Below are 9,994 nucleotides of genomic sequence, written 5' to 3' on the forward strand. Positions count from 1 at the left end.
GTGTATCACATAACTCTATGCTGATTTAGCATAACTCCATGCTCAGCTTCTAAACAAAAATGTGCATTTTTATTTCACCAAGCATGCAGTTAAGTAAATTTCTTGTGTGGATTAACAGCAAGGGTATCTGTCATAAATTTTTTGTACATCCCAGCACAAGTGCTAGGACTGTAAGATTTATAACACATTAAAAAATTATCTTTATCCCTAGGAACCTCAATTTAATTAAGGTTACACACTGAAAGGTAGATTTTACCAAACTGTTCCTTTCCTCATTTATTTTTCTTGCTGTATGTTTCAGTCAATGAATGTCCTTAGTTTTATATTAAATGATAAAGAAAAAAATGAATAGGATGTCTGTAACTACATATAGTTAAATCATGCATACAGTAAACACAGTACTTTATAGTGGGGAAAATGGGGCCAAACTGTGCTTTCATTTATAGATTTGTTGTCCCATTAACATCAGATAAGTATAACTTGCTATAGAAAGGAAGGACAGATTTAAACCTAAAAGAGAGAAGTCAAGAATTTTGTAAAAGACAGAGCAAACTATCTCTTCTAGAAATGCCTGGAAAATGGACATTAGAATAATACCCAGCTCTTATCCAACATTTTTAATCAGCAGATCTCAAAGTGTGTAAGAGGAAATACTGTTATCCCCGTTTTAATGATGGAACATCCAGAGAATTGTAATGACTTGCCAGCAGGTCAGTGACAGAGCTAGGAGTAGAAGCCAAATTCAGGGCACTCTTCTCTTGGACTCCTTGCCTCTATATAGAAATAAAAAAGGATTCACTTCAGAGTGATATGTTATGTTCTTTCTGTAGTACGTCTCTCCACCCCCCAAAAAACAAACAAAAAAAACCAACCCTCCCTTTAATTTATTCATGCAACTTCAATTATGAAACCTTTAAATCCTCTTTATAAATGAAGAAACAGAGAGAGACTCCATTAACTGACTTGCCTGAGGTTGTACAATGAGTTAATTGTATGACTAGCAGAAAAAAATAGAAATGGTGTTCCCCGCACTAGCCATTACATTATACCCCAGAACAGACTGTCTGTATTGTATAATGTCCATCACTATACGTTTTCTGATTGCTTCATGTATATTCATGAATATCCTGGATCAAACCAAAGGTCCATCTAGTACAGAATCTTGCCTCAGACAGTGGTAAGCAGTGGTTGCTTTATAAGGGGAGTATAAGACACAAGGTGTGTGTGAAAACCGTCCAGTTACCAGCCACGATAGGTTTAGGGGTTACATTCCTGTCATATCTAATAGCTCCCACCAGACACATCTTCCATAAATTTGTTTAAACCTCTTTTTGAAACTGGTTTTACCTGACTTTTCAGTGTCCTGTGGTAAGGACTCCAAGTTACGTGGTCTGTTTTTAAAAAAATAAAGAGGGTTTAGGGACATTTTTGTTTTAAACCTGCTGCCTGATGGTAATTGTATTGGTTGCCCCCTAGGTCTTATATTATGTGGTGTAGCAAATAACAGTACCCTATTCACTTTCTTCACACCAGACGGGATTTTATCTATCATATCTTTCCCTTTGTTGCTTCTTTTCCAAGCTGAAGAGTCCTAGCTTTTTCAGCTGCTCTCTGTATGGAAACCCTCTGTACCCTGATTGTCTTTGATCCCCTTTTCTGTTCCTTTTCTAGTTCTATATCCTTTGAGATGGGATGACCAGAACTGTACATGGCATTCAAGATGTGCTTGTACCAAGGATTTGTATAATGTCTTCTGTTTTGTTTTAACTCCTTTCCTAATGATCTCAGCAATGTCTCCAACTCTTTCTTGAGTGCTAATGGCTAGTTCAGAACCCATCACTGTGCCATATATACTTGGGGTTATTTTTTCCCTGGGTGCATTACTTTGTGCATATCAGTGTACTGGCAGTTTTTTCATCAAAATTCTTAGTCAAATGAAAAAGTTGATTTCAATTTAACACATTTTGTGTCAAAATTAACCTGATATCTAGGCAGCTCTACTTTCAGAAGAAAAAAAATGCTGCTTAAATAAAACATATTGCTTTTTAAAAGGAAAAATTATTCAACCCAACATTAGTTTTGGGGTGAAAGTCTTTCAAGTAAAAAGGGAGCAGCAATATCCAAATACTGGAGATCCACGTGTTTCAAAGGGGTGCCATGGCATTGCCACATCCCCCTTTCTGTAAAGGGAGGCTTCAGAGCCACCCCTGCAGCTCCAGCTGTGCTGCACAGGGGCCAGGGTCAGCCTAGGACAGCAGCAGTGGCAGGTGGGTTCCCCCTCCCTGCCCAGTTCCCCCTGCACTAGCCCAGGAACAGGCATAGGGAAGGGAAACCTGCCTTGCCACTGCTGCAGTCTGGGGCTGAGCCCAGCCCCTGCACAGCCCAGCAGATTTAGAGCTCTCCTCACCCTGGGTCAGTGGGGACTGTAGCAGCAGCAGGCAGGGGAGGGAAGAGGACAGGAGTGGATGCGCCTCTGAATAGGGAGGGGGAAAGTGGAGGTTTTTTACTTGCTTTGAGGACTTAAAAGTCCCCGACTGCTGCTCCTGTGGTATGGTGTGCCCATCCTGGTTGGGTGGCAGGGCACGAAGAAAGGCTGGGCACTGGGGTGCAACCACTCCTGCAGTACCAGTTACTGCTCCTGCACCCTGCTGTGTAAAATTCTGGATCTGCTTCTCTTAGACTGAGAGAGCAGCTACGATAGTGTGGAATTCATCCTAATTCAGCACTTCGGAAGCACTTTAAGGCTAAGAAATGAGATATTCTTTCTGGAGCAACATCTATACCTAGTGGTATAATTTCCTTTAATGAGAGTCATGCAGCTAAATCATATCATGTTGCTTCAATATAATGCTTCAAACTGAGTAGAATTGCTCGAATTAGCAGGAGTGCTTCCTGATTCTACAAATACCAGCATATGGTATTGCCAGTCCCAAGTATTCAAAAGCTCAGAGATACACAGAGTACATACAGGATGGTCAGATAATTTAATCTGCCCTCCTATATGTAAATCATCCAGTTCTCCCTGCATTGGACCTAATAGCTAATGTTTGTCTAAAATGCATCATCTTGAAAGGTATCTAACCTTAACTTGCAGATTTCAAGAGACAGACCATTTCCCTTGGTAGTTTATTCTGGTGCTTAGTCACTAAAAAATGTGTGTCTTATTAAAATCATGAAAATGACAAAATCATTATAAAATATTAAATATTGCAGGAAAGGTATTTTTTTTCTGTTTTTAACCTAGAGGGGGAGGGTCACATTTCCAGCCCTTTTTTTAGCAAGGGCTAGAGACTTACATTTCCTGATTAAAGTAGAGATTCTAACAGAATCTCAGGACTTCAAGAGCTGTGGGTTTAAGAGAACCATCAAATATCACAAGCCCAAAAGATTATGGAAGTTGGAAACTAATAATGTTTGACCCAGTCCTGTTTCCCTTGAAATCTGGTAAATCCCCTGCTAGCTTCAGTAGGAACAAGAATAAGCCCACAGGAGTCCCTCTTTTCTCTTAACCTCTTTAGTAAAAAAAATTGCTATTTTTCTCAGTTTCCTCAAATTTCAGAGTATGTCAATGGTTTTATCCTCAAATGCTCTCTCTCTAGCTGTTAAATATGGCCATATCTTAGAGCCTGGTCCAAAGCCACTGAAAGTCTTTCAGTGGGAGTCTTCCAGTTGACATGGATTGGTATTAGGTGAGGTCAAATGAACAGAGTACAGAATGGATTACTAAATCTTTTGGGATTCTGGCATGTTAGATACTCTATCAGTTCACAGTTATAGGGCAGAATAGTGACACAATACATGGATGCTAACCAGAAACCAATCAAGCAATCAGCTTTGGAAAAGATAGCTAGTTCAGGCAGCTCCTCTCTCCAGTTCCAACCAATTGGATCCTTTTCAATGAACCAAACATAAAATGTATTTATTTATTTGGATGGAATATAGCAACCGAATGACAGAACAACCTATAAACAATGTATAAACAGCAGCACTAAGGGTTAAGGCTACAGTGACAGTTTTAAATTTGACATCCATTGCAAGGCATCATCAAAAGCCTGGTGCAGGTCTTCAATGTAACCATTAAAATGATAAAACCTCAAATTACTGGAGGGTTTCAGGTCTCATGAATCATTATTTGATCATTAAGAATTGGGGGGGTAGGTTCTCAGCTGGTGAAAGTTGCCCTCACCCCAGTGAAGTCAATGACAATTTACAGCACCCAAAGCTCTGCTTCCCTATGCTGGCAACTTTGTGTTTTAAAAAATGTTTTCGTATAGAGCATTTGTCTGCCAGCCTTTGTCACGCAGAGAACACTGTGACTTTTAAGTGCCTAATTGGGATTTATTAAAGGAAGGGAGCACAGTTTTCACTGTGGTGCTGCATATTACAAGGTTCTAAAAATTGGACAAAGCTGAAGCAGTAACTTGATTGTCCTTCCAGCTTGCGTGGCTGGGTCATGCAATTTTATAGCTTGGGCCTGTGTAACCATGTTACGACTGAAACAGCTGAGTAGACTAACTAAAAGCACTTGCGGCTGAATTCTCCTGTTACCCTCAGATAACCCCATAGACCTACGTGAGGCTTTGCATTTGTACATGAAGGCAGAATCTGGCTTTTGTATGTGACTGGTTCAGAAGAGGAGAGATTCGTTGGGCATTGTCCACAGGTTCACGTCACCACTGTGGTCACTTTGTGCTAATACTCGGGGGCCTTGGAAAAACTGCCACTTGCATCCCATGAAACAGGGGTTGACAGTGTATGGCCTGCAGGCCAGATCTGGCCCCCAAAGAGATTTGGGGCCCCATTCCACAAAGCCTGTTAATGCAAGAATGTGCCATCTAATGGCTGTCTCCAGTCCACTGCCTCCATCAACTGCCACCTCCAGCCCAAGGAGACCAAGCTCTGCTAATTCAGCCTGCTGTTAGTGTAAGGTTGCTGATCTCTTTCATTAGGGGCCCTATCCAAGAGCAAAATGAGAATTACAGATTCATAAAAGGTTTTCTTAGTGATCTGACATTTCTAAAGTAATACATAATTGCCTCAGCCAGGCAGTACTACCACTTGGGCTGTTAACACTGGGTTTTCTTCCTTGACCTGTCTTCCTGATTCCCTTCCTGAAGCTGATGGTCCCTCTGCAGCCTGCCTGTTATCACTGACATATTACAAGATCTGGACTCAATGGTGTTTACTAAGAAATCACTTTAGAATTTATTGGATCAGTGCCTCTGTGTGCATTTAATGCTGGTAAAGATGCTTACAATTAACAATGGTAAGGACTCTCTCCTCTGAAGTGCCCCTTTTTACATTTGGTTTATCAGACTTGCGTTATTCCTTTAAGCAGACACATCCGCTCCAAGTTCGCGTGATGATCTAATTAATCACATAGTACAAATACAAAAGCTACATAAGAAGATGTACATGTTTAAAAAACCCACACATTTCTCTGTCGTTTCATTTGTTAGCTGTTCCTCTTTTTCACTGAATATCTCACATGAAATGAGTATTGAAATAAAGGAACATCATTTTCATTTCAAACTAGCCCGAAATGTTCACATTTTATCCCTACAATAAAAGCTTTTGGAAGGAAAGGAAAAAGTATACAAATGTTGGCTTCTTTTTTAAATTTTTGCTTTAATGAAATAGTTCATTTAGGCATTTGAACATCATTATTATCTGGGTTTTTAGTTTCTTCTACCATACTTTGGGTTTTTTTTCCCCCTTTTGTTCACTGGAGAAAAGAAAGAGAAGCAAAGAACAGCATGTAAATGTTTAAAAGTATAAAAAAATGTTATTTTGAATTAAAATTGTTTTGGTTTTTGAAAGCAAAAATAAAAATTTGCAGTGAATTAAGAGAAAAAATTCAAAGGAAATATTTTTAGAAATGTGTTTTAAAAATAGGCACGGAAAATACTTACCTCCTTTCAAATACGGACATTTCTGTTGCTGAATTAGAAAGAGGCTGGTGAGATAGTTGATGGCTGGAAGGTGGGTCAGTAAGAAATGGAAGCCATCCAAGGCTCATATCTGGCCTAGTCCAAATGATCAAGTAACCATGTACAGCTGGGTTTGACTATAGGTGGCCTTCAGTGCAGGTCTGGAGCAAGACTCAAACTTATGCTTCTGTAGTCCTAGCAAGATTCCTTTGCCACTCTGCCACTGCAGAGTTTTTATGGTTATACATTAATAACCATAAAATGAATTGTATTGGATGCCCATGATATCACATCAGGAAAAAGACTGATGGTATTGCTCAACAGCAGGCAGGTGTTCCTACCATACAACCAAGTCAATCAGTGAAATGAGGTGCACCTCAGATCCAGTGTCAGATTGTTCAGATTGCAACTGTTGCCTCTAATGGAGCCTACATTTCATGGGATGTGGACATAAGAAAACACGTGAAGTCCTTTCAAAAAGGGAACATTTCAAAAGGGCAGCTGATAGTATGCTCTGTTGTTACATGTGAATGAGCTGAGAATTACTCAAGTACAGAAGAACTGCTCCAACTATAATTGGGGCCGCATCTACACGAGCAGTGGACTATGCAGTTGTTACAGTGCTGACATTTAGTACTTGCTTAACCAAGTATTAAATGACTGTTCAGTAACCAGTGTAACTGTGCAGTACCATGCCCTGCATGGTTATTTTACCCTGCTCACTGTCACAATTCATGCCCAGTGAGCTCTGTAGCAATGAGCTGCTGTGCACTCTCATTGCTACTGTGCCATAGCATCTTGTGTAGATGCACCCTGGATGAACGAGTGTTAAAGTTGAAGCAGTTTTGCTGCATTTGAATCTTTCTCAGGTCCTTTGCACATAAAAAAAATACCAGCTGCTGTCTTTGTGAAACTTCCCCTTTTGAAAGCCCTTCCAAGCCTTCATACATCTGGAAAAGGATCGAGAGAGTATTTTCTTTGCCAAAGTGCATCCAGTGAGATACTCTATGACTGACAAACAGGGAGCTGTTCAGTTAAACAAGCTGCCCTTCCTCTCTCATCATTTAGGTTGGCTAAACCAAATGAAGTTTCCCACAAAGACTCAAGCTGACCCAAGCCCAGGACTTTAGAAGTTCACCATTCTTCTTTCCTCCTGACCCATTGACTTTAAATGGGACTTGTACTTCTGAGTCACATGACGCTTTAGAAACTCCAGCCTATGGTCTGTTCTCTTAATAGCAAGCTGTTAGGTACTTCATGTTTACCCAGTGGTGATGGTAGGATCCGTTCTGCACTCTGTTCTTTATTCTGTGGATTTGATCTGTCTCCACTGTGTTCTCATGGTGATGGCACTGGTGATGGGATCTGTTCTGTACTGTATTCTTTCCTTTCTCCTCTTCCATAGATATTAGAACTCAACAAACGCATGTCGGCAATTGAACGCATGTTGAACCGCTTGGAAGAAAAGGTCCTGGTGCCCTCAGAAGAGGTAACAAATAGTGCTAAGTTGAGGGGTTTTATTTAAAGGAAGTAACCATTTCCTTTCTTAGTCTCCTTTTTTTCTTTTTATCAATCAAAGAAAACTCTTACAACTTACTTGCATTATATTGTCGAGAGAGGTGACATGGTACAACTGTATAGGCAGTAGTTGTGAAACCTCTGCGCCACACAATGCACAACTTGGGCTAATGATAAAAATTATATCAAATACCAGCTTCATAGTGAATCAGGATGCCTTTATAGGATCCAGTTACAAAAATAAGGCTCTTTCTCACGTTAATGGGTAGAGTGTCTAACATATAAACCAATTCCCATAGAGCTTAATTCTGTCCTATCTTCAAGTTGCTCCAATGCCAATTAGAATAATAAAATCATAGAAAATTGGGTTGGAAGGGGCCTCAGGAGATCATCTAGCCCATCTCCTGCTCAAAGCAGGACCATCCCCAACTTTATAATCCCAGCCAAGGATTTGTCTAGCCTGGTCTTAAAAATCTCCATGGATGGAGATTCTACAACATCTCTGGGTAATCTGTCCCAGTGCCTGATGCAGGTTTGTTGTGGGGCTCTCTAGACTGCCTTAAAGAGGAACAGAGCACTCTACCATGGAAGATTTAGCATTGGTTGGCCTTCATCAGAACAACTCAGTCTAATGGAGTTGGAAGTTAAATGTTCCAGCAGTGTTCTAATTAGTTCACAAATTAGCTGCTCTTCAATCCATTCTCTGCAAAATTATATTCTAATCTAAGCAATGACCTTCTATGTGTATATATGCTTCCAGAATGATGAGAGTTCCACGGAAACCATACAGGAATCCATAACGGGATTCAGTGTAAATAACCTGCATGTTGTGAATAAAAGGCCCTGACTTAGAAGGGCATTTGTCTTTTTTCATGGGCCGCCACTATTTTATGGCCTTTGTCATGCTGTCAAGCAAAAAGGTAAATTTAACTCAAGTTCTTTTGTGTATTATGTGATTCACTTGGCATCAGTTTGAGTTTCTAACTGCTGGATATTTATGCACTTCTACTTGCTGTTTCTTTAATATAGGACCATGTTACAGTAAACTGATGTAGCCTCTGGTAGCTCAGTAGAATGGAAAATTACCAAGAATCTTGTAGGCATGCCTTGAACTGACGGTAATTTTCCCCCTCACTAAGATTATGGATGAGGTCAAGCTCAAAATTTTGGCACTGGGTCCAAGCATCACCAAAGTCTGGGGGTATTTGGATAAAAGTTTTAAATGAGACTTATCTCTTCATAAAATTGCTTATTAGCAGACCCGTGTCATGGTAGCTTGTATATCTCATGCTCTCCTCTTCTGTTGACCAATCTGCCAAGCTCCCACAATTAACCATGATCTCGCCTCTTGGAGAGAGGAGGCAGTGCATCATGTTCATTCTGTATCCAGTGACCACCTTCTCTGACAGCACTGGCAAATCATGAAATATTCTGGCTGAAAATACTATTATTTGTGATGAAAAATCATACATTTTTATGGAAAATAACACTTGTGAGAGGCATGGTTTTTTTGTGATATTTTTTTATTGGATCAGCTATATATTTGAGAGAGAAGTTTGGCAAGCTTTTGGACACAAAGCACCCTTCTTCAGATCAGATATCACCCCCCCTTAAAAAAAAAGCCCTTGCTTCCTGTACATTTCCTAGACCATCATATCTATAACAACACTACAACCCTATAACTTTTTTTTGTTTGAAAAATTGAGTTTAATAGATATCCCAATTTACTACCAAAATTTATAAGGATATACAAAGTAATTTGCTTGTTCAGTAACAGAATCTTTTTTTTCCTTATCTTTTTAATAGTTTTGGAATAAATATCTGTCATAGTAAACTAAAAATCCCATCAGCATGTAAATTACATGAACTCCAACAGACTGAGAATTACTTGTTCTCATTCTTCCAGTCTCCAGGCCAGGAGCCCCGTAATGATCCTGATGTGGAAGAAGAGGAATTGAAAAAGAAGCTGGAAGAGTTGGCCAGCAACATCAGTGACAAAGGCGTTTCTTCGGAGGAAGAGGAGGGGAAGAAGGAGGAAGCAGCAAAACCAGAAATGAGTTCTTCCAGTGATGACTTGCCCAGTGAGGCTCAGCAGGTAGCATGCCTCCTACCATCTTAAACTCAGTGCAATGTCGTTCTCTTTGTTCCCATTTAATTTATATTCCTGCCCCTTCTGCTCTTAACATCTCCATAACTGCACCATTGTAAATCAAGCTGTTGACTTTTTGCTACACCTCAGCTTGACAGGACAAAATCATTGCCTGATCAATGTGAATAGGCAGTGGGGGGACAGGGGAGACAGCAGGGGAGTGACAAATAAAAGTATCAGTAAATTGGCACTTAACTGTTTCCATTCTGAGACCCAGCTCTTCCCTCTCCCATTTGGTAAAAGAAATGCAAGGGAGTCCCAAATATATTGTTCCTAACCCCCAAATGGAGAATCCTTGACTTAAGTGTTTCATTAACCAGTACATGGATCTTTCAGGAGCTTGCACTTCACACAAAGCATCCTCATAACTATAGCTAGAAATGTTCTAGTCCTGCTG

The 9,994-nt window shown here is 40.1% G+C and overlaps 1 protein-coding gene across 10 annotated transcripts in view; it reads left to right on the forward strand.

Annotated features, from left to right (window-relative positions):
* The window catches only part of MLPH (melanophilin), an 87,482-nt gene that overhangs the window by 52,179 nt on the left and 25,309 nt on the right, over window positions 1-9,994 (forward strand). For 6 of the 10 annotated variants that reach the window (XM_025213946.1, XM_025213951.1, XM_025213947.1 and 3 more), the window contains 2 exons: window positions 7,336-7,419; window positions 9,355-9,543. In XM_025213946.1, the coding sequence (XP_025069731.1) occupies window positions 7,336-7,419; window positions 9,355-9,543 (273 nt within the window). The remainder of the gene's footprint in view (window positions 1-7,335; window positions 7,420-9,354; window positions 9,544-9,994) is intronic. The other 4 variants (XM_025213948.1, XM_025213949.1, XM_025213954.1 and 1 more) reach the window with 1 other exon arrangement.

Source organism: Alligator sinensis, unplaced genomic scaffold, assembly GCF_000455745.1.
Source record: "Alligator sinensis unplaced genomic scaffold, ASM45574v1 scaffold1003_1, whole genome shotgun sequence".
In the NCBI taxonomy this organism is placed as follows: domain Eukaryota; kingdom Metazoa; phylum Chordata; order Crocodylia; family Alligatoridae; genus Alligator; species Alligator sinensis.